The sequence below is a fragment of the Lampetra planeri genome, chromosome 61 (genome assembly GCF_965212315.1).
Source record: "Lampetra planeri chromosome 61, kcLamPlan1.2.h2, whole genome shotgun sequence".
NCBI classification, from domain to species: Eukaryota; Metazoa; Chordata; class Hyperoartia; order Petromyzontiformes; family Petromyzontidae; genus Lampetra; species Lampetra planeri.
In genome coordinates this window covers 919,956-943,050 of record NC_136167.1, presented here as the reverse complement: position 1 = coordinate 943,050, position 23,095 = coordinate 919,956, and the positions used below count along the sequence as shown (strand labels likewise).

The 23,095-nt window shown below is 52.6% G+C and overlaps 1 protein-coding gene across 4 annotated transcripts in view; it reads left to right on the top strand.

The window, feature by feature from the left end:
- The first annotated feature begins 49 nt into the window (after window positions 1-49).
- FKBP15 (FKBP prolyl isomerase family member 15) overlaps window positions 50-23,095 on the top strand; it is a 25,402-nt gene continuing 2,356 nt past the window's right edge. For 2 of the 4 annotated variants that reach the window (XM_078619052.1, XM_078619050.1), the window contains exons 1-14: window positions 51-411; window positions 7,444-7,547; window positions 8,599-8,668; window positions 12,018-12,087; window positions 13,510-13,584; window positions 14,134-14,232; window positions 16,094-16,252; window positions 16,753-16,821; window positions 17,390-17,533; window positions 18,551-18,675; window positions 20,647-20,698; window positions 21,552-21,674; window positions 21,990-22,083; window positions 23,027-23,095. The exon at window positions 23,027-23,095 is cut by the window's right edge and continues 101 nt beyond it. In XM_078619052.1, coding sequence (XP_078475178.1) covers window positions 359-411; window positions 7,444-7,547; window positions 8,599-8,668; window positions 12,018-12,087; window positions 13,510-13,584; window positions 14,134-14,232; window positions 16,094-16,252; window positions 16,753-16,821; window positions 17,390-17,533; window positions 18,551-18,675; window positions 20,647-20,698; window positions 21,552-21,674; window positions 21,990-22,083; window positions 23,027-23,095 — 1,306 coding nt within the window. In that variant the 5' untranslated portion in view covers window positions 51-358. Of the gene's footprint in view, window positions 412-2,419; window positions 6,820-6,924; window positions 7,006-7,443; window positions 7,548-8,598; window positions 8,669-12,017; window positions 12,088-13,509; window positions 13,585-14,133; window positions 14,233-16,093; window positions 16,253-16,752; window positions 16,822-17,389; window positions 17,534-18,550; window positions 18,676-20,646; window positions 20,699-21,551; window positions 21,675-21,989; window positions 22,084-23,026 lie in introns of those variants that run through there. The other 2 variants (XM_078619053.1, XM_078619054.1) reach the window with 2 other exon arrangements.

Genomic DNA, 23,095 nt, shown 5'->3' with positions numbered 1-23,095 from the left:
GGCGGCCATGCTGAGTCGAGGCGTTTCACGACGTTGTCGTGTTGGCCGTAAATCATCCAACGCTTTGCGGCATCAGCTGACTGCTCAGCTGATTCCGGGATTGTCATTGTAACTGGGGCTGTTTGTCTCGGGCTGTCGATCTTTCTCCCACGGGAACATTTTCGAACGCTTAGAAGCGATTTAATTACAATTGGCAGTGTTTTATTAAGCCCCCTACCTAACCCACCCCCCTCCTTTCCACCGCCCAGCAATTGTTTAAATCCCTTGGCAATCATCACGAAGGCTTTACAACGATTATTAAGGATTTACAACAAACAGCCTTCTTCTTTGACGTTGTTGTTGTTGGTGTTGTTGGACGATGTTTGGCGGCGGGGACGAAGATGACGGAGACTTCATCACGGCGCCAAGCGGGTAGGAGACTCCTTGCGAACGCGACGACTCGATACTTTCCACCGTGCGTGTGTGTGGTGCTCGCTAACAGCACTTGCCCCTACGGTCTGTTAAGGCTACACGGGGGATCTTTGTCTTTGTGGTGCTCGCTAACAGCACTTGCCCCTACAGTCTGTTAAGGCTATACGGGGATCTTTGTCTTTGTGGTGCTCGCTAACAGCACTTGCCCCTACAGTCTGTTAAGGCTCTACAGGTGATCTTTGTCTTTGTGGTGCTCGCTAACAGCACTTGCCCCTACAGTCTGTTAAGGCTATAGGGTGACTTTTGTCTTTGTGGTGCTCGCTAACAGCACTTGCCCCTACAGTCTGTTAAGGCTATACGGGTGACATTTGTCTTTGTGTTGCTCGCTAACAGCACTTGCCCCTACAGTCTGTTAAGGCTATACGGGTGACTTGTCTTTGTGGTGCTCGCTAACAGCACTTGCCCCTACAGTCTGTTAAGGCTATAGGGTGACTTTTGTCTTTGTGGTGCTCGCTAACAGCACTTGCCCCTACAATCTGGGAAGGCTATACGGGGGATCTTTGTCTTTGTGGGGAGCGGTGGGTGTAGTGGTTAGCGCTGCACTACGAACTCGGCGGCCCGAGTTCGATTCCCGCTCACAGCCAACCAACATTAGTGACGATGATCTGAGCTAGGTTCCGGTCCTCCCCTAGGTCGACTCAGCGTCAAATAAGTAGCCTGGTGCGGTGTGTAAACATCGCCACTGGGGAGACAAAGGCGGCCGGGCGTGGTGCTGGCCACCCACCCCCTCGTGTGCCACAGTGCCGGTAGCCTTCATAGGCGCTACTACTTGCTTTTTCATTGCTTTCATGGCTTTATTTTGGTGATTTCGAAAAGTGTATTGGTTTAGCCATGTTTGTTTGTTGTAGTACAGAGACTGATGGCCTTAATCTATGTTGTCTTGTGGTTGTTGTTTGACTTGCATCCCACTGGGATTTTTTGCACACAGCGTTGGTGTACGGTGCTTTTTCTGCAATATTTTGCCGTCTTTTCCTGGATTTTCTGTTTGCACTCAGTCACTTTAAGATGGTTTCTTGTTCATGTTTTTGTTTTTTGTTTGTTGCGGTTGCACCCGATTCAAGAGCCGAATGGCTCACAGGGCTACACCTAATAAATGAACTTGAACTTGAACAGCCTGTTAGAGGCTACACGGGAGATTATTTGTATCGCCCCTAGGTCGACTCAGCCTCAAATGAACACGTGGCGCTGTGTGTGAGCCCGACTACGAGAGAGACAAAGGCGGTCGGGCGTGGACCTGCCCGCTAACGCGACACACACCACACACCACGCTTCCTCATGTGAGCTGCTGTTAGTTTTAGTTCCGCTTTTTGCTGCTTTTGTTACTTACATCCCACTCGTCTTCTTCTTCGAGATGACACGGCAGACGTGCGGATTGCACAGGGCTCGAGCGAGAGAGTGGAGTTTGTGTGATCTCCCCCTGTTCTACAGAGTGAGTGAGTGGAGTTTGTGTGATCTCCCCCTGTTCTACAGAGTGAGTGGAGTTTGTGTGATCTCCCCCTGTTCTACAGAGTGAGATTGAGTGAGTGGAGTTTGTGTGATCTCCCCCTGTTCTACAGAGTGAGATTGAGTGAGTGGAGTTTGTGTGATCTCCCCCTGTTCTACAGAGTGAGTGAGTGGAGTTTGTGTAATCTCCCCCTGTTCTACAGAGTGAGTGAGTGGAGTTTGTGTGATCTTCCCCTGTTCTACAGAGTGAGTGGAGTTTGTGTGATCTCCCCCTGTTCTACAGAGTGAGTGAGTGGAGTTTGTGTGATCTCCCCCTGTTCTACAGAGTGAGTGGAGTTTGTGTGATCTCCCCAGGTTCTACAGAGTGAGTGAGTGGAGTTTGTGTGATCTCCCCCTGTTCTACAGAGTGAGTGGAGTTTGTGTGATCTTCCCCTGTTCTACAGAGTGAGTGGAGTTTGTGTGATCTCCCCCTGTTCTACAGAGTGAGTGGAGTTTGTGTGATCTCCCCCTGTTCTACAGAGTGAGTGGAGTTTGTGTGATCTCCCCCTGTTCTACAGAGTGAGTGGAGTTTGTGTGATCTCCCCATGTTCTACAGAGTGAGTGGAGTTTGTGTGATCTCCCCATGTTCTACAGAGTGAGTGAGTGGAGTTTGTGTGATCTCCCCATGTTCTACAGAGTGAGTGGAGTTTGTGTGATCTCCCCCTGTTCTACAGAGTGAGTGAGTGGAGTTGGTGTGATCTTCCCCTGTTCTGCAGAGTGAGTGAGTGGAGTTTGTATGATGTCCCCTGTTCTACAGATTGAGTGAGTGGAGTTTGTATGATCTCCCCCTGTTCTGTAAAGTGAGTGAGTGGAGTTTGTGTGATCTCCCCCTGTTCTGTAGAGTGAGTGAGTGGAGTTTGTGTGATCTCCCCCTGTTCTGTAGAGTGAGTGAGTGGAGTTTGTGTGATCTCCCCAGGTTCTACAGAGTGAGATTGAGTGAGTGGAGTTTGTATGATCCCCCCCTGTTCTACAGAGTGAGATTGAGTGAGTGGAGTTTGTGTGATCTCCCCCTGTTCTACAGAGTGAGTGAGTGGAGTTTGTGTGATCTCCCCCTGTTCTACAGAGTGAGTGAGTGGAGTTTGTATGATCTTCCCCTGTTCTACAGAGTGAGTGGAGTTTGTGTGATCTCCCCCTGTTCTACAGAGTGAGTGAGTGGAGTTTGTGTGATCTCCCCATGTTCTACAGAGTGAGTGGAGTTTGTGTGATCTCCCCCTGTTCTACAGAGTCAGTGGAGTTTGTATGATCTCCCCCTGTTCTACAGAGTGAGTGGAGTTTGTGTGATCTCCCCATGTTCTACAGAGTGAGTGGTGTTTGTGTGATCTCCCCCTGTTCTACAGAGTGAGTGGAGTTTGTATGATCTCCCCATGTTCTACAGAGTGAGTGGAGTTTGTGTGATCTCCCCCTGTTCTACAGAGTGAGTGGAGTTTGTATGATCTCCCCATGTTCTACAGAGTGAGTGGAGTTTGTGTGATCTCTCCCTGTTCCACAGAGTGAGTGAGTGGAGTGTGTGAGATCTTCCCATGTTCTACAGAGTTGAGTGAGTGGAGTTTGTGTGATCTCCCCATCTTCTACAGAGTGAGTGAAGTTTGTGTGATCTCCCACTGTTCTACAGAGTGAGTGAGTGGAGTTTGTGTGATCTCCCCATATTCTACAGAGTGAGTGGAGTTTGTGTGATCTCCCACTGTTCTACAGAGTGAGTGAGTGGAGTTTGTGTGATCTCCCCCTGTTCCACAGAGTGAGTGAGTGGAGTGTGTGAGATCTTCCCATGTTCTACAGAGTTGAGTGAGTGGAGTTTGTGTGATCTCCCCATGTTCTACAGAGTGAGTGGAGTTTGTGTGATCTCCCACTGTTCTACAGAGTGAGTGAGTGGAGTTTGTGTGATCTCCCCATGTTCTACAGAGTGAGTGGAGTTTGTGTGATCTCCCCATGTTCTACAGAGTGAGTGAGTGGAGTTTGTGTGATCTCCCCCTGTTCCACATGGTTTTCTCCGGGTCCCATCGTTCCTCGTGCAACTGGTTTTGGCGACAACATCCCAACCCACGACAAAACGTACCCGCACATTACGGTACTCAATAGGGGATCACACAGCAGCGGCAATCGATTAAAACCTAACAGGATGCTCGTCAAACAAATGCCTCCATGTCCCATCGTGTGTCTCGACAGACCATTCTTACAATAGTTAACGAAGGCCGGTTAATGAGTGGCTTGGTGTCCTGCGGAAAGGACTTTTGCCGCACTCCTTTGTTAATTCAACCGATAAAGTGCCCGGGTGCTTTGGCGGTATTGTCGTGGTGCCTATGGTTAGTCCCGGGGGCTAGGGGTCTAAGGGTCATTCCAAGGGTCTTTGTGGCAAAAGGATGCCATGGCTAGGAGATGTTAACTACCTCGCCTGGTGCACAGGAGGTCGTGGGTTCGATCCCGACCCTGACGCCTGCTGCTGTATATTTAGAGTTTGCGTGTCTCTCTCATCATCATCACGGTGTCTAGGAGATGTTAACTACCTCGCCTGGTGTACAGGAGGTCGTGGGTTCGATCCCGACCCTGACACCTGTTGCTGTATATTTGGAGTTTGCGTGTCTCTCTCTCTCATCATCATCACGGTGGCTAGGAGATGTTAACTACCTCGCCTGGTGTACAGGAGGTCGTGGGTTCGATCCCGACCCTGACACCTGCTGCTGTATATTTGGAGTTTGCGGTGTCTCTCTCCCTCCGTGGTCGCGTGGATTTTTCTCCGGGTCCTTCGGTTTTTATTTTCCACGTCACGCGTTTAGAGTATTTGGCTACTGCTCGACATTTCCACGTGGCGATGATGATGATAAGCCACTTGTAATAGCCAGACCGCTATCTTAGCTCAGTGATGGATCCTTACACCGGGCAAAATAAAAAAAATTGTTTAGTTTAAGTGTTAAGATCCGGTTTTCGGGTTGGTTGATAAGGGCGTTGAAGTCTCCTGCTGAGCAACGTTGTGGTCGACCGATAGACCCCCCACACCCCCTCTCCCCACGTGCAAGGCAGTGCTACCTGTGCTTGCCTGCGGCTGTGTTGGATCTCGCCGCTGTGAACGTTCAGTTTCCCTTCTTCCGATTTAGTTCCGATGACCGACGTACGTGTACACGTGTGTACGCCTACGTCGTCGGAACGGGATCGGAAGGAAAAAAATTACGTACGTAGCAGCAGCAGCCGCATCATCAGCAGCAGCGGCAGTAGCAGCAGCCGCAGCAGCAGCAACAGCAGCAGCAGCAACAGCAGTAGCAGCAGCAGCCTCCTGCCCAAGAGGGCTTGTAAAGAGCCTCCGTTGATGGAGCACAACGCACTGCCCTTTCATGCACACAGACACAGCATTTCATGCACACAGACACAGCATTTCATGTACACAGACACAGCATTTCATGCACACACACAGCATTTCATGCACACAGACACAGCATTTCATGCACACACACACAGCATTGCATGCACACACACACAGCATTTCATGCACATACACACAGCATTTCATGCACACACACAGTATTTCATGCACACACACACAGCATGTCATGCACACACACAGCATTTCATGCACACACACACAGCATTTCATGCACACACACAGCATGTCATGCACACACACACACACAGCATGTCATGCACACACACAGCATTTCATGCACACACACACACAGCATTTCATGCACACACACAGCATGTCATGCACACACACACACAGCATGTCATGCACACACACACACAGCATGTCATGCACACACACACAGCATGTCATGCACACACACACAGCATTTCATGCACACACACACACATCATGTCATGCACACACACACACACAGCATGTCATACACACACACAGCATGTCATACACACACACAGCATGTCATGCACACACACACACAGCATGTCATGCACACACACACACAGCATGTCATGCACACACACAGCATGTCATGCACACACACACACAGCATGTCATGCACACACACACACAGCATGTCATGCACACACACACACACAGCATGTCATGCACACACACACACACAGCATGTCATGCACACACACACACAGCATGTCATGCACACACACACACACACGCGTGCTCAGGCACCGTGAACCCTCGCCACCCCGTGCCACGGACACTTGAGGCCGTCTTTGTGTTTTCGTTTCGGCTTCGCGAGACTTTTAATTTCGTCCCGTCGGCTGTCTCGCTCAAAAGGGGCCTTGGCATTCGCCCGATAATTTCTTCACGCTCGTGCCATCCGCTGGCTTCGGAGAATGTGGGGTGGAGGAGCGGGGGGGGGCGTTTTTGGCTGGGACCCCCCCCCCCCACGTCTCCCCCAGTGTCTCTTGAAATGGGGAGGTTATGGTCGTAACTAACTAACTAACTATCCTTTAGTGAGAATAATATTGAAAACCGAGGTTGATTCCCTGCCCTCTGTTGCGCTTTCTCCGCTACGTGTGAGTCGTGCGTGTGCGAGTGCTGCGTGTGTGTGTGTGCGTGCCACGTGCGTGTGTGCCATGCGTGTGTCATGTGTGTGTCATGTGTGTGTGTGTGCTGCATGTGTGTGTGTGTGTGTGCTGCGTGTGTGTGTGAGTCCTGCATGCGTGAGTGCGTGCCACGTGCGTGTGTGCCGCGTGTGCCATGCGTGTGTGTGTGTGCTGCATGTGTGTGCCGCGTGTGTGTGTGTGTGTGCGTTCACAACAACGAGCGGTGCGCCGGGTGGCTAAAGCACAGCAAGTTGGCACAGTAGGGGGGGCACAGGTGGTGCATCAGCCAGTCATCTCGGTCATCTCGGTCAGCCGACCCGTGGCACCTGCTGGGTCTGCCCCGTGACCTCCTGCCAGCGGGCGTTCGACACTTCACGTGGCCTCAAGGTGCACATGGCCTGGCACAAGCGTCGTGGTCACGTCACCGCCACTTAGTGGTGAATGGCGGTTGTTGTTGTTGTCGCATGTCATGTGTGCGGGTGTGTGCTACAGATCCAGCGACCCGAATTCGTACTTAGCGACCCGAGTTTGAATCTCTTTCACGGCCAACACCAGTGACGGACATCCGAACCGGTCCTGGGCCTCCCCTAGGTCTACTTGGGGAGGCCCAGGACGATATCAATCCTCTACTTACCGATGATGATGATGATGATCCAAAGCGGGTGTGTATCTGTTTCTCTTTGTGGGGAGCGGCGGTGTAGCGGTTAGCGCTACGCTGCGCTATGAACCCGGCGACACGAGTTCGATTCCCGCTCACGGCCAACACCCAGTGACGATTATCTGAACTGGTCCCGGGCCTCCCCTAGGTCGACTCAGCCTCAAAAGAGTACCCTGTGCGGTGTGTAAACATTGCCACTGGGGAGACAAAGGCGGTCGGGCATGGTGCTGGCCACCCACCCCCTCGACATTCGTAGGTGCTGCTACTCGCTGACAGCACTTGCCCCAACAGTTGGATGAAGGCTACCTGGGGGATCTTTGTTTTATTTTTTTTGTTTTTTTTTCCCTCTGCAGATCCAACCTGGCCTCGCTGTTCGGCGGGGTCGACGCGTCCGGCCAAGGCAACCCCTTCCAGTTCCACGCGCCCAAGCAACCGCGGAAGGGCCAGCCCAGCGCAGGTACCGTGCCGAGCAGCTGGAAACACACACACACACGCACGCACGCACACACACGCACGCACACACGCGCACGCACACACACGCACGCACGCGCACACGCGCACGCACGCACGCACGCACACACGTACACGCACACACACGTACACGCACGCACACGCACGCACGCGCACGCACGCACGCACACGCACGCACGCACACGCATGCACACGCACGCACACACACGCACACACACGCACGCACACACACGCACGCATGCACGCGCGTGCACGCACACACACACACACGCACACACGTACACGCACACACGCACACACGCACACACGCACACACGTACACGCACACACACACGCACACGCACGCACACACGTACACGCACACACACACGCACACGCACACGCACACACACACGCGCACGCACACACACGCACGCACGCACACGCAATTAGTAAAGGTTCGTCACGTGAACAGAACGTGGCCAGTTCGGTACTAGCACAGCACAGAGTTGCCTTGGAGAGTAAACCCACGATGTTTATCATTCGACAATAATAGTGAGTCTTTGTATTTATTTTCAAATTCAGAGACTCTCCCTCGTGATGTGAGGCCCTTAGCTCCGTAGTTTAATTCTTCCGATTCCGTTCCGACGATGACGATGTTGACGTTGATGATGTTGACGTTGATGATGTTGTTGATGATGTTGACGTTGATGATGTTGACATTGTTGATGTTGACGTCGATGATGTTGTTGATGATGTTGTTGATGGTGTTGTTGACGTTGACGTCGATGATGTTGACGTCGATGATGTTGATGATGTTGTTGTTGATGGCGTTGTTGTTGATGTTGTTGATGTTGATGGTGTTGTTGATGGTGTTGTTGATGATGTTGTTGATGATGTTGTTGATGATGTTGTTGATGGCGTTGTTGATGATGTTGTTGATGGCGTTGTTGATGGCGTTGTTGATGGCGTTGTTGATGTTGTTGATGTTGTTGTTGATGGTGTTGTTGATGATGTTGTTGATGGCGTTGTTAATGTTGTTGTTGATCTTTTCTCAGCAAAATCACAAAAGCCTGCCCCTGACGTCCCAGCTGTGATGTCTACGGCCGTCGTCCAGACATACATGTAGTGAGTGTCACGTGTGATTCCCCCCCCCCCCCACTATTCTCGTACACGCGTGTAAAGTGCGTAAAGGCGCAGCCCCTGCAATTGCTTGGCTCACGCCACTGCTGTCAGAAGAGATGGGAGGTACCCACACTCACCACACCGCGACCTGCCTGTTAGTCTATGGGCAGTGTTGAGTCTATGGGTAGTGTTGAGTCTATGGGTAGTGTTGAGTCTATGGGTAGTGTTGAGTCTATGGGCAGTGTTGAGTCTATGGGTAGTGTTGAGTCTATGGGTAGTGTTGAGTCTATGGGCAGTGTTGAGTCTATGGGTAGTGTTGAGTCTATGGGTAGTGTTGAGTCTATGGGCAGTGTTGAGTCTATGGGTAGTGTTGAGTCTATGGGCAGTGTTGAGTCTATGGGCAGTGTTGAGTCTATGGGCAGTGTTGAGTCTATGGGCAGTGTTGAGTCTATGGGTAGTGTTGAGTCTATGGGTAGTGTTGAGTCTATGGGTAGTGTTGAGTCTATGGGTAGTGTTGAGTCTATGGGCAGTGTTGAGTCTATGGGTAGTGTTGAGTCTATGGGCAGTGTTGAGTCTATGGGCAGTGTTGAGTCTATGGGCAGTGTTGAGTCTATGGGTAGTGTTGAGTCTATGGGTAGTGTTGAGTCTATGGGCAGTGTTGAGTCTATGGGTAGTGTTGAGTCTATGGGCAGTGTTGAGTCTATGGGTAGTGTTGAGTCTATGGGTAGTGTTGAGTCTATGGGCAGTGTTGAGTCTATGGGTAGTGTTGAGTCTATGGGCAGTGTTGAGTCTATGGGTAGTGTTGAGTCTATGGGCAGTGTTGAGTCTATGGGTAGTGTTGAGTCTATGGGTAGTGTTGAGTCTATGGGCAGTGTTGAGTCTATGGGTAGTGTTGAGTCTATGGGCAGTGTTGAGTCTATGGGCAGTGTTGAGTCTATGGGCAGTGTTGAGTCTATGGGTAGTGTTGAGTCTATGGGTAGTGTTGAGTCTATGGGTAGTGTTGAGTCTATGGGCAGTGTTGAGTCTATGGGTAGTGTTGAGTCTATGGGCAGTGTTGAATCTATGGGCAGTGTTGAGTCTATGGGCAGTGTTGAGTCTATGGGTAGTGTTGAGTCTATGGGCAGTGTTGAGTCTATGGGAAGTGTTGAGTCTATGGGCAGTGTTGAGTCTATGGGCAGTGTTGAGTCTATGAGCAGTGTTGAGTCTATGGGCAGTGTTGAGTCTATGGGCAGTGTTGAGTCTATGGGCAGTGTTGAGTCTATGGGCAGTGTTGAGTCTATGGGCAGTGTTGAGTCTATGGGCAGTGTTGAGTCTATGGGCAGTGTTGAGTCTATGGGCAGTGTTGAGTCTATGGGTAGTGTTGAGTCTATGGGCAGTGTTGAGTCTATGGGCAGTGTTGAGTCTATGGGTAGTGTTGAGTCTATGGGTAGTGTTGAGTCTATGGGTAGTGTTGAGTCTATGGGCAGTGTTGAGTCTATGGGCAGTATTGAGTCTATGGGTAGTGTTGAGTCTATGGGTAGTGTTGAGTCTATGGGTAGTGTTGAGTCTATGGGTAGTGTTGAGTCTATGGGCAGTGTTGAGTCTATGGGTAGTGTTGAGTCTATGGGCAGTGTTGAGTCTATGGGCAGTGTTGAGTCTATGGGCAGTGTTGAGTCTATGGGTAGTGTTGAGTCTATGGGTAGTGTTGAGTCTATGGGCAGTGTTGAGTCTATGGGTAGTGTTGAGTCTATGGGCAGTGTTGAGTCTATGGGTAGTGTTGAGTCTATGGGTAGTGTTGAGTCTATGGGCAGTGTTGAGTCTATGGGTAGTGTTGAGTCTATGGGCAGTGTTGAGTCTATGGGTAGTGTTGAGTCTATGGGCAGTGTTGAGTCTATGGGTAGTGTTGAGTCTATGGGTAGTGTTGAGTCTATGGGCAGTGTTGAGTCTATGGGTAGTGTTGAGTCTATGGGCAGTGTTGAGTCTATGGGCAGTGTTGAGTCTATGGGCAGTGTTGAGTCTATGGGTAGTGTTGAGTCTATGGGTAGTGTTGAGTCTATGGGTAGTGTTGAGTCTATGGGCAGTGTTGAGTCTATGGGTAGTGTTGAGTCTATGGGCAGTGTTGAATCTATGGGCAGTGTTGAGTCTATGGGCAGTGTTGAGTCTATGGGTAGTGTTGAGTCTATGGGCAGTGTTGAGTCTATGGGAAGTGTTGAGTCTATGGGCAGTGTTGAGTCTATGGGCAGTGTTGAGTCTATGAGCAGTGTTGAGTCTATGGGCAGTGTTGAGTCTATGGGCAGTGTTGAGTCTATGGGCAGTGTTGAGTCTATGGGCAGTGTTGAGTCTATGGGCAGTGTTGAGTCTATGGGCAGTGTTGAGTCTATGGGCAGTGTTGAGTCTATGGGCAGTGTTGAGTCTATGGGCAGTGTTGAGTCTATGGGTAGTGTTGAGTCTATGGGCAGTGTTGAGTCTATGGGCAGTGTTGAGTCTATGGGTAGTGTTGAGTCTATGGGTAGTGTTGAGTCTATGGGTAGTGTTGAGTCTATGGGCAGTGTTGAGTCTATGGGCAGTATTGAGTCTATGGGCAGTGTTGAGTCTATGGGCAGTGTTGAGTCTATGGGCAGTGTTAGTCTATGGGGCAGTGTTAGTCTATGGGTAGTGTTGAGTCTATGGGCAGTGTTGAGTCTATGGGCAGTGTTAGTCTATGGGGCAGTGTTAGTCTATGGGGCAGTGTTAGTCTATGGGTAGTGTTGAGTCTATGGGCAGTGTTGAGTCTATGGGCAGTGTTGAGTCTATGGGGACAAGCGGACCGGGAAACGAACAAATCTTACTGATTGGCTGTGTCGGGTGGTGGAGGGTTTAACGACACATAGATATTCACGCGATCTGACCCACTAAAAACCTTCGTCACGGGTATTATAAATCTCTCTGCGTCTCGAACACCCCCCCCCTCGGATTATTCACGGCGTTGATACCGATATGGCCATGACATTGACGGTGTTGAGTGTACTCTGTGTCTGTGTGTCTGTGTGTTCTCTACACTACTGCTCCCCAGTAATGGGAGCGGTAGTGTAGCGGTTAGCGCGCTGCACTACAAACCTGGCGACCCGGGTTCGATTCCCGCTCACGGCAAACACCAGTGACGATTATCTAAACCGGTCCCGGGCCTCCCCTAGGTCGACTCAGCCTCAAATGAGTACCTGGTGTGGTGTGTAAACATCGCCACTGGGGGAGACAAAGGCGGTCGGGCGTGGTGCTGGCCACCCACCCCCTCATGTGCTGTTCCGGCCTTCATAGGTGCTCGCTAACAGCACTTGCCCCTACAGTCTGTTAAGGCTATACGGGGGATCTTTATCTTTGTCTTTGTGTTCTCCAGTGTGAATGGGCAGTACGCAAGTCGAGGGAAACTCGGACTGGCATTGTTGGGCAGTCCCGAAGCCAAAGACGTGAGTAACGTCCAAGTTTCACGTTGATTCTGTGTGACCAGGAGTCTTGCCTGCAAGAGCGAGTGAGTGAGTGTCGGGGGAGCGAGTGAAAAGATGAGTGAGATGGTGATGATGAGTGAGTGAGTTCAGGTTGATTTTGTGTGACCCAGGCGAGAAGCCACGAGACCATGATAGGAGTCTCATTTGCAGGAGTGAGTGGATGGGTGAATGAATGAAAGAATGAGTGAGTGAATGAGTGAGATGGTGGGTGGGTGGGTGATTTATTGAGTGAGATGATGATGAGTGATTGAGTTCAGGTTGATTTTGTGTGACCCAGGTGAGAAGCCACGAGACCATGATAGGAGTCTCATTTGCAAGAGTGAGTGGGTGGGTGAATGAGTGAAAGAATGAGTGAGATGGTGGGTGGGTGGGTGAGGCAAGACTGCGTTGGCTGGGTCATGTAGCCCGCATGCCCAGCCACCGCATGCCTTAACAGCTATAGTTCGGCCGGATCGAGGGGGCTAAATGGGCGCGGCACGGGATAGAGAAGAGATGGAGTGATGTGGTACAGGAGAACGTGGAGCTGAGTGGACTTGCCGATGACTGGTACCAGCGCAGTCAAGATCGGCCTCTGTGGAGGAGGCTCGTGAAGGACGCTACTGGGTAGTTGGAGACATTCGCCCTCCAACAACAACGGAGGGCGGAGGAGCGACGTTCACAACAACGAGCGGAGCGCCGGGTGGCTAAAGCACAGCAAGTTGGCACAGTAGGGGGCACAGGTGGTGCATCAGCCAGTCGTCTCGGTCATCTCAGTCAATCGACCTGTGGCACCTGGGTCTGCCCCGTGACCTCCTGCCAGCGGGCGTTCGACACTTCACGTGGCCTCAAGGTGCACATGGCCTGGCACAAGCGTCGTGGTGATGTCACCGCCACTTAGTGGCGAATGGCAGTTGTTGTTGAGTGATCGAGTGAGATGATGATGATGAGTGAGTGAGTTCAGGTTGATTTTGTGTGACCCAGGTAAGAACTCAAGAGGCTAGGATAGGAGTCTAATTTGCAAGAGTGAGCGGGTGGGTGGGGGAATGAGTGAAAGAACGAGTGAGTGAATGAGTGAGATGGTGAGTGGGTGGGTGGGGGAATGAGTGAAAGAACGAGTGAGTGAATGAGTAAGACGGTGAGTGGGTGGGTGGGGGAATGAGTGAAAGAACGAGTGAGTGAATGAGTGAGATGGTGAGTGGGTGGGTGGGGGAATGAGTGAAAGAACGAGTGAGTGAATGAGTGCGATGGTGGGCGGGTGGGGGAATGAGTGAAAGAACGAGTGAGTGAATGAGTGAGATGGTGGGTGTGTCGTGCCGGCCTTCATAGGCGCTGCTCGCTAACAGCACTTGCCCCGACAGTCCGTTGAGGCTACACTGGGGGGATCTTTGTCTTTTGTTCTTGCAGTACAAGTTGCTGTTGTACGGGCAGCAGAGGAAAACTGTGACCAGCGCCAGGATCCACAGCTCCTTCGCATTCAGCGTAAGCCTCGCGAAAGCGTGAGTCGCCAAGTCTGGTGGCTTGCCATTGCCGCCGTACCCAGCCGGAGCCAAACCGTGGCCCCGCAAGACGTCTGAGTCTGGCTCGGGAGGCCAAGCAGGACCACGATCAGGACTTGCCACCGGTTCACCGCGTCCGCCACGCGCATCGCCGCTCATTCACCGCGTCGCCCACACGCGTGTCCGCTCATTCACAGTGTCCGCTCCTTCACCGCGTCGCCCACGCACGTGTCCGCTCATTCACCATGTCACCCACACGCGTGTCCGCTCATTCACCGTGTCGCCCACACGCGTGTCCGCTCATTCACCGTGTCGCCCACACGCGTGTCCGCTCCTTCACCGTGTCGCCCACATACGTGTCCACTCCTTCACCGTGTCGCCCACACGCGTGTCCGCTCATTCACCGTGTCACCCACACGTGTGTCCGCTCATTCACCGACGTCAGCGGCACGGCTCGCTTGCGGCAGTGGAAAGCAAAAAAAAGAGGTACCGATCTGAACCCACGCGGGAATCTTTCTCTGCTGTGTTGCAGGTGCAAGCCAACAATTACGCCAGTTTCTACGACGACCAGCGCCAGAACTGGTCGATAATGTTCGACAACGAACAAGTCGCGTCGGACTTCTCCACCCAGGTCTGTTGCCGCATCGCTCGCCGTGCGCGCGCCCGCCGCCTCTTGCGTGTGTCGGGCTTGCCGCTCGCTTTCGGAAGCGTCGCGCCGAGGAGATTGACAGCGGCAGTCGGAATAATCTGAACGCGCGACGTCGTTCGTAGACGTGAAGGGAAAAAAACGTGGGGAGCGGTGGTGCAGCGGTTAGCGCACTGCGCTACGAACCCGGCGACCCGAGTTCGATTGACCGCTCACGGCCAACACCGGTGACGATTATCTGAACCGGTCCTGGGCCTCCCCTAGGTCGACCCGGCCTCAAATGAGTACCTGGTGCGGTGTGTACTAAACATCGCCACTAGGGAGACAAAGGCGGCCGGGCGTGGTGCTGGCCACCCACCCCCTCGTGTGCAGTGCCGGCCTTATCGGTGCTACTCGCTAACAGCACTTGCCCCTACAGTCTGTTCAGGTTATACGGGGGATCTTTGTCTTTGTGGTCATGTTTACCACGGGGAGCGGTGGTGCAGCGGTTAGCGCACTGCGCTACGAACCCGGCGACCCGAGTTCGATTCACCGCTCACGGCCACCAACACCGGTGACGATTATCTGCGAACCGGTCCTGGGTTTCCCCTAGGTCAACTCGGACTCAAATACGTACCCGATGCGTTGCGTAGTAAACATCGCCACCGCAGTGTGGCGCTGTCCACCCACCCCCTCGTGTGCTTGCTAACAGCACTTGCCCCTACAGTCTGTTGAAAGGCTACACGGGGGATCTTTGTCTTTTTTTCTTGGTTCTTTCGGTAATGTCACGTAGAAGGGAAATAATAAAATAATAAAAATCAAACATAATAAAATACAATTCTCACGACGTTTCGGCCACAACGCAAGCAGCCGTCCTCAGGTGGAGAACAGGTCTGTCGGAAAGATAGCGTCTGAATGGGCACCACCAGGCTTGGCAGCGTATATTTCTTTCCGACAGACCTGTTCTTCACCTGAGGACGGCTGCTTGCGTTGTGGCCGAAACGTCGTGAGAATTGTATTTTATTATGTTTTATTTTATTATTTCCCTTCTACGTGACTTTACCGAAAGAACCAAGAAGATGAATCCCTGCAGTCACGAAAGCTTTAAATCGAAATATAACATATTATATAATGATATTATTATTTTCTTATCCAATATTAATTGATTATTTTTATTTATTATATTATTATTTTATTATGTTGTATTTTTATTATTTGATTATTTCCCTTCTACATGACTTTACCGAAAGAACCAAGAAGATGAATCCCTGCAGTCACGAAAGCTTTAAATCGAAATATAACATATTATATAATGATATTATTATTTTCTTATCCAATATTAATTGATTATTTTAATTTATTATATTATTATTTTATTATGTTGTATTTTTATTATTTGATTATTTCCCTTCTACGTGACTTTACCGAAAGAACCAAGAAGATGAATCCCTGCAGTCACGAAAGCTTTAAATCGAAATATAACAATATTATATAATTATATTATAATTTTCTTATATAATATTATTTTATTATTTTAATATATTATATTATTATTTTACTATGTTTTATTTTATTATTGTATTATTTCCATTCTACGTGACTTTACCGAAAGAACCAAGAAGATGAATCCCTGCAGTCACGAAAGCTTTAAATCGAAATATAATAATATAATATTATTATTATATTATTTTATTATATAATAATACTATATTATTTTATTATTTTAATATATTATATTATTATTTTACTATGTTTTATTTTATTATTGTATTATTTCCATTCTACGTGACTTTACCGAAAGAACCAAGAAGATGAATCCCTGCAGTCACGAAAGCTTCAAATCGAAATTTGTCTTTGTTATCTGCAGGTGTGTTTGGCCAAGTGGCAGGCCACCCCCCGGGAGGAGCTCGGCAAGGCCCTGATCCAGGATTTGCGGCTTGGAGAAGGTCAGGGCGTGGAGGCGGGCGACAATCTGGAGGTGGAGTACACGGGCTGGATTCTGGAGCCGAGCGGAGCGCTGGGCGAGGTGACGCGCACCACGCCGTGATCGCAACACACTTTTCAACTGTTGCGAATTTTTATTTATTTTTTATTTTTTTTTATTTTACCCAGAAGCGGGCAAATGATATCTCGGCCAAGTGGCTCATCACCATCGTCGTCGTCGTCGTCGTCGTCACCGCGTGGAATTGTTGAACAGCAGCCGCCAAATACTCTGAGTGCGCGTGTGTGCGGCTGGTTAGGTAACCCGGCGACCCGAGTTCGATTCCCGCTCACGGCTGACGCCAGTGACGATGAACTGAACCGGTCCTGGGCCTCCCCTAGGTCCGCTCTGCCTCAAATGAGTACCTGGCACGTTGTGTAGTAAACATCGCCGTTGGGGAGGAAAAGGCGGCAGGGCGTGGTGCTGGCCACCCACCCCCTCGTGCGCCGTGCCGGCTTCCGTAGGTGCTGCTCGCTTAACTGCACTTGGCCCAGCAGTTTGTTCAAGGCTACACGGGGGGCCTTTGTCTGTGTGTGTGTGTGCAGGTGTTTGACAGTAACGTCGGGAAGGAGAAAATGATGCGGCTGAAACTGGGCAAAGGAAAAGTGATTAAGGTAAAAATGCGAAATGAGTTTTTACTTTTAATAATGACGTGAAAATAACTTCACCCGTTGATGAAAGCAAATTCTATGAGACCTCCTTTACCAGTGGCAAAATATAGTAGTAGGTTTTTACCCTTTAAACCGGTACCAATCAACTTCAAGGACAGTGCATATCATTACCATTATCAGAGTTGTTTCTTTTTGTTTGCATTTTGACTGCTTGTGTTGCGGTTATTGCAAACATGATGCCTTGTATAAAGGTGTCAGTTTTGTACCAGTATAAAGGGTAAAAACCTACTACTAAAGCAAATTCTGTGCGGGATTTCGTGTGGGACGACAGAAGGCCCTGAATAGGCCGCAGGACATGGGAAAGATCTGAATAACTTTTCAGACGACGTTTAAAATTCTAAAGAAAAATGTGACTCACGACAAACGAGTTCAATAATGTTTTTTGTATGTATTCTAAAGAAGGCAGCTGTAATCTTTAAAAATAAAACTTATATGCTCGGTTCTTTCGGTAAAGTCACGTAGAAGGGAAATAATAAAATAATACAAATATATTATTTGTGTGATGTCGCAGGGCTGGGAGCAAGGCATGCTGGGAATGGGCAAGGGCGGCCGACGGTTGCTGCTGGTGCCGGCCCCCCTGGGATACGGGGCCCAGGGCTTGCCCCCCCGAATCCCCGCCAACAGCTCCCTGGCGTTCCGCGTGGAGATCAAGCGAGTACGGAGCCAGCATCAACGCACTCACTCCCCCCACGAACCCGACCCCCGGACCCCCCAAACCCAACTCCTGCCTCTCCCCTTTCATCTCACTCCACTCCCCTCCACACTCTCTCCTGCCTCTCCCCTCTCATCTCACTCCCCTCCACACTCTCTCCTGCCTCTCCCCTCTTATCTCACTCCACTCCCCTCCACGCTCTCTCCTGCCTCTCCCCTCTCATCTCACTCCACTCCCCTCCACACTCTCTCCTGCCTCTCCCCTCTCATCTCACTCCACTCCCCTCCACACTCTCTCCTGCCTCTCCCCTCTTATCTCACTCCACTCCCCTCCACGCTCTCTCCTGCCTCTCCCCTCTCATCTCACTCCACTCCCCTCCACGCTCTCTCCTGCCTCTCCCCTCTCATCTCACTCCACTCCCCTCCACACTCTCTCCTGCCTCTCCCCTCTCATCTCACTCCACTCCCCTCCACGCTCTCTCCTGCCTCTCCCCTCTCATCTCACTCCACTCCCCTCCACGCTCTCTCCTGCCTCTCCCCTCTCATCTCACTCCACTCCCCTCCACGCTCTCTCCTGCCTCTCCCCTCTCATCTCACTCCACTCCCCTCCACGCTCTCTCCTGCCTCTCCCCTCTCATCTCACTCCACTCCCCTCCACGCTCTCTCCTGCCTCTCCCCTCTCATCTCACTCCACTCCCCTCCACACTCTCTCCTGCCTCTCCCCTCTCATCTCACTCCACTCCCCTCCACGCTCTCTCCTGCCTCTCCCCTCTCATCTCACTCCACTCCCCTCCACGAACTCTCCTGCCTCTCCCCTCTCTCCGTGCGCTCCCCTCCACGCTCTCTCCTGCCTCTCCCCTCTTATCTCACTCCACTCCCCTCCACGCTCTCTCCTGCCTCTCCCCTCTCATCTCACTCCACTCCCCTCCACGCTCTCTCCTGCCTCTCCCCTCTCATCTCACTCCACTCCCCTCCACGAACTCTCCTGCCTCTCCCCTCTCTCCGTGCGCTCCCCTCCCAGGTGAGGTTTGCCCGTGACGCCGGCGCCACCGACCTCCGTGACTGCCACTCTCCGTCGCCCGCGCCCAGCCTGGTCGAGGCGCCGCCCACCCTCACCGCCCCACAAACGCCACCACCCCCCCCCGGGTGGGTAACACCGTGACGGTGGCGACGGTGTGAGTCTGTGGGTCTCTGTGCGAGTCTGTGGGTCTCTGTGTGAGTCTCTGGGTCTCTGTGTGAGTCTGTGGGTCTCTGTGCGAGTCTGTGGGTCTCTGTGTGAGTCTGTGGGTCTCTGTGTGAGTCTGTGGGTCTCTGTGCAAGTCTGTGGGTCTCTGTGTGAGTCTGTGGATCTCTGTGTGAGTCTGTGGGTCTCTGTCTGAGTATGTGGGTCTCTGTGCGAGTCTGTGGGTCTCTGTGTGAGTCTGTGGGTCTCTGTGTGGATCTCTGTGTGAGTCTGTGTCTCTGTGTGAGTCTGTGTCTCTATGTGAGTCTGTGTGTCTCTGTGTGGATCTCTGTGTGAGTCTGTGTCTCTGTGTGAGTCTGTGTCTCTGTGTGAGTCTGTGGATCTCTGTGTGAGTCTGTGGGTCTCTGTGTGAGTCTGTGGGTCTCTGTGCGAGTCTGTGGGTCTCTGTGTGAGTCTGTGGATCTCTGTGTGAGTCTGTGGGTCTCTGTGTGAGTCTGTGGGTCTCTGTGTGAGTCTGTGGGTCTCTGTGCGAGTCTGTGGGTCTCTGTGTGAGTCTGTGGGTCTCTGTGTGGATCTCTGTGTGAGTCTGTGTCTCTGTGTGAGTCTGTGTCTCTGTGTGAGTCTGTGGGTCTCTGTGTGGATCTCTATGTGAGTCTGTGTCTCTATGTGAGTCTGTGGGTCTCTATGTGAGTCTGTGGGTCTCTGTGTGTGTCTATGGGGCTCTGTGTGAGTCTGTGGGTCTCTGTGTGAGTGTGTGGGTCTCTGTGTGAGTCTGTGGGTCTCTGTGTGTGTCTATGGGTCTCTATGTGAGTCTGTGTGTCTCTGTGTGAGCCCGTGGGTCTCTGTGTGTGTCAATGGGTCTCTGTGTGAGTCTGTGGGTCTCTGTGTGAGTCTGTGGGTCTCTGTGTGAGTCTGTGGGTCTCTGTGTGAGTCTGTGGGTCTCTGTGTGAGTCTGTGGGTCTCTGTGTGAGCCCGTGGGTCTCTGTGTGTGTCAATGGGTCTCTGTGTGAGTCTGTGGGTCTCTGTGTGAGTCTGTGGGTCTCTGTGTGAGTCTGTGGGTCTCTGTGTGAGTCTGTGGGTCTCTGTGTGAGTCTGTGGGTCTCTGTGTGAGCCCGTGGGTCTCTGTGTGTGTCAATGGGTCTCTGTGTGAGTCTGTGGGTCTCTGTGTGAGTCTGTGGGTCTCTGTGTGAGTCTGTGGGTCTCTGTGTGAGTCTGTGGGTCTCTGTGTGAGTCTGTGGGTCTCTGTGTGAGCCCGTGGGTCTCTGTGTGTGTCAATGGGTCTCTGTGTGGGTCTGTGGGTCTCTGTGTGAGTCTGTGGGTCTCTGTGTGAGTCTGTGGGTCTCTGTGTGAGTCTGTGGGTCTCTGTGTGAGTCTGTGGGTCTCTGTGTGAGCCCGTGGGTCTCTGTGTGTGTCAATGGGTCTCTGTGTGAGTCTGTGGGTCTCTGTGTGAGTCTGTGGGTCTCTGTGTGAGTCTGTGGGTCTCTGTGTGAGTCTGTGGGTCTCTGTGTGAGTCTGTGGGTCTCTGTGTGAGCCCGTGGGTCTCTGTGTGTGTCAATGGGTCTCTGTGTGAGTCTGTGGGTCTCTGTGTGAGTCTGTGGGTCTCTGTGTGAGTCTGTGGGTCTCTGTGTGAGTCTGTGGGTCTCTGTGTGAGTCTGTGGGTCTCTGTGTGAGCCCGTGGGTCTCTGTGTGTGTCAATGGGTCTCTGTGTGAGTCTGTGGGTCTCTGTGTGAGTCTGTGGGTCTCTGTGTGAGTCTGTGGGTCTCTGTGTGAGTCTGTGGGTCTCTGTGTGAGTCTGTGGGTCTCTGTGTGAGCCCGTGGGTCTCTGTGTGTGTCAATGGGTCTCTGTGTGGGTCTGTGGGGGGGAGGGGAGCAGTGGGGGCGAGACGTTACGGCGAGCGTGGCTGGAAGCGCGTGGTCTCCGCGTGTCGCCGCAGGTCGGACGAATCCGTCAAGTCTCGGTCGCACTCGCTCACCGAGCAGCTCACGGTGAGTGTCGGTGATACCCCCACGCCCCCGTGGGGTCGTCTCGCCCAGTCGGTGCGGTGCTGATGGATCGTGGGGGGGGGGGGGGAGGTCGCGTTGGGTTCGGTGTGACCTGGTGGGCACGCAACACGGCCCGGGTAGGAGTCTCGGCTTGTGAGAGGGGTGGGTGGGTGGGTAGTTGGGTGGGTGAATGGGTGGGTGGGTGAGCTGAGTGGGTAGGTAGGTGAATGGGTGGGTGGGTGAGTGAATGGGTGGGAGGGTGAATGGGTGGGTGAATGGGTGGGTGAATGGGTGGGTGAATGGGTGGGTGAATTTGTGGGTGGGTTGGTGGTTGGGTGAGTGAGTTAATGGGTGGGTGGGTGAATTGGTGGGTGGGTGAGTGAATAGGTGGGTGAGTGAATGGGTGGGTGGGTGAGTGAATGGGTGGGTGGGTGAATGGGTGGGTGGGTGAATGGGTGAGTGAGTGGGTGGGTGGCTGGGTGAGTGAGTGAATGGGTGGGTGGGTGGATGGGTGAATGCGTGGGTTGGTGGGTGGGTGAATGCGTGGGTTGGTGGGTGGGTGTGTGGGTGAGCTAGTGAGTGAGATGGGTGAGGTTCTATTTGTTAAACCCGGGAGAGACCTCGCTAGGGCCAGGGTAGCCGTTAGTGGGCGGCGATCGCTGCCGCCGCTGCTGCTGCTGCTGCTCGGTCGACGCGTGAAATCGCCGGGCAATTTTCGAACGTGCCAAATCTTTCGGAGCGCGTCTCCCGGCACAACCCGCCACCAATCCGGCGGGCTGTGCCGGCACTTGCCCCAACGGCTCCGCGCAGGCTACATGGCGGGGTGGGTAACTTTTGTCTTTGCCTGCGGGTGCAGAGTCAGCCGGACTCGGTGAGGGCGAAGCTCATCTCCCGGATGGCGCGAATGGGGCAGCCGCTGCTGCCCATGGGCGGTGGCGCCACCCCCGCTCAGGGGGACACCAGCGACTCGGAGCACGAGGTGGCACTCACCTGCACACTCACCTGTACACTCACCTAGACACTCACCTGTACACACACCTGTACACTCACCTAGCCACTCACCTAGCCACTCACCTGTACACACACCTGTACACTCACCTAGCCACTCACCTGTACACACACCTGTACACACACCTGCACACTCACCTGTACACTCACCTAGCCACTCACCTGTACACACACCTGTACACACATCTGCACACTCACCTGTACACACACCTGTACACACACCTGTACACTCACCTGTACACTCACCTGTACACCTGTGCGTGTTTGTCTCCCGTGGACGGCACAGGATGGAGGCCTTGCCGTTGGCACTCCCGGTGGGGCTGTGCGCACACCCTCACCACAGCCACGCGCCGTCCCCACCAGCACGCCCACCACGGCCGGTACTCCTCACCACTCGCTCCTCACCACTCACTCACCACTCACTCGCTACTGCCACTCACTCACTAGCTCACTGCTTGCTCACCACTCGCTCACCACTCACTCGACACTCGCCACTCACTCCTTACCACTCGCTCCTTACCACTCGCTCACCACTCACTCGCCACTCGCTCGCCACTCGCTCACTACTCGCCACTCGCTCCTTACCACTCGCTCACCACTCACTCACTCACCACTCACTCACCACTCACTCGACACTCGCTCACCACCCACTACTGGGCCCCCCCCCCCTTCCCCCCGTGTGCCGTGACGGCCTCAATGGGCCCCCCGCTTCATGAACAGCACTTGCCCCCAGCGGCCTGCTCAGCCTCACGGTGGGACTCTGTCCGCTGCGCGTTTGTGTGTGCGCGTGTGTGTGTGTGTCTGTGTGCGTGTGTGTGTGTGTGTCTGTGTGCGTGTGTGTGTGTCTGTGTGTGTGCGTGTGTCTCTGTGTGTGTCTGTGTGTGTGTGTGCGTATGTGTGTGTGTGTCTGTGTGCGTGTGTGTGTGTCTGTGTGTGTGTGTCTGTGTGTGTGTGTGTGCGTATGTGTGTGTGTGTCTGTGTGTCTGTGTGTGTGCGTGTGTCTGTGTGTGTGTGTCTGTGTGTGTGTCTGTGTGTGTCTGTGTGTGTGTCTGTGTGTGTGTCTGTGTGTGTGTGTGCGTGTGTGTGTGTCTGTGTGTCTGTGTGTGTGTGTGCGTGTGTGTGTGTGTGTGCGTGTGTGTGTGTGTGCGTGTGTGTGTGTGTGTGCGTGTGTGTGTGTGTGCGTGTGTGCGTGTGTGTGTGTGTGTGCGTGTGTCTGTGTGTCTGTGTGTGCTTATGTGTGTGTCTGTGTGTCTGTGTGTGTGTGTGTCTGTGTGTGCGTGTGTCTGTGTGTGTGTACGTGTGTGTGCCTCTGTGAACCCGCAGCTCCCGTGCCAGGCAAGCAACCGGTGCCTGCGTTCCGCACGCTGGCACAACCCCCCACAGCACAGCAGC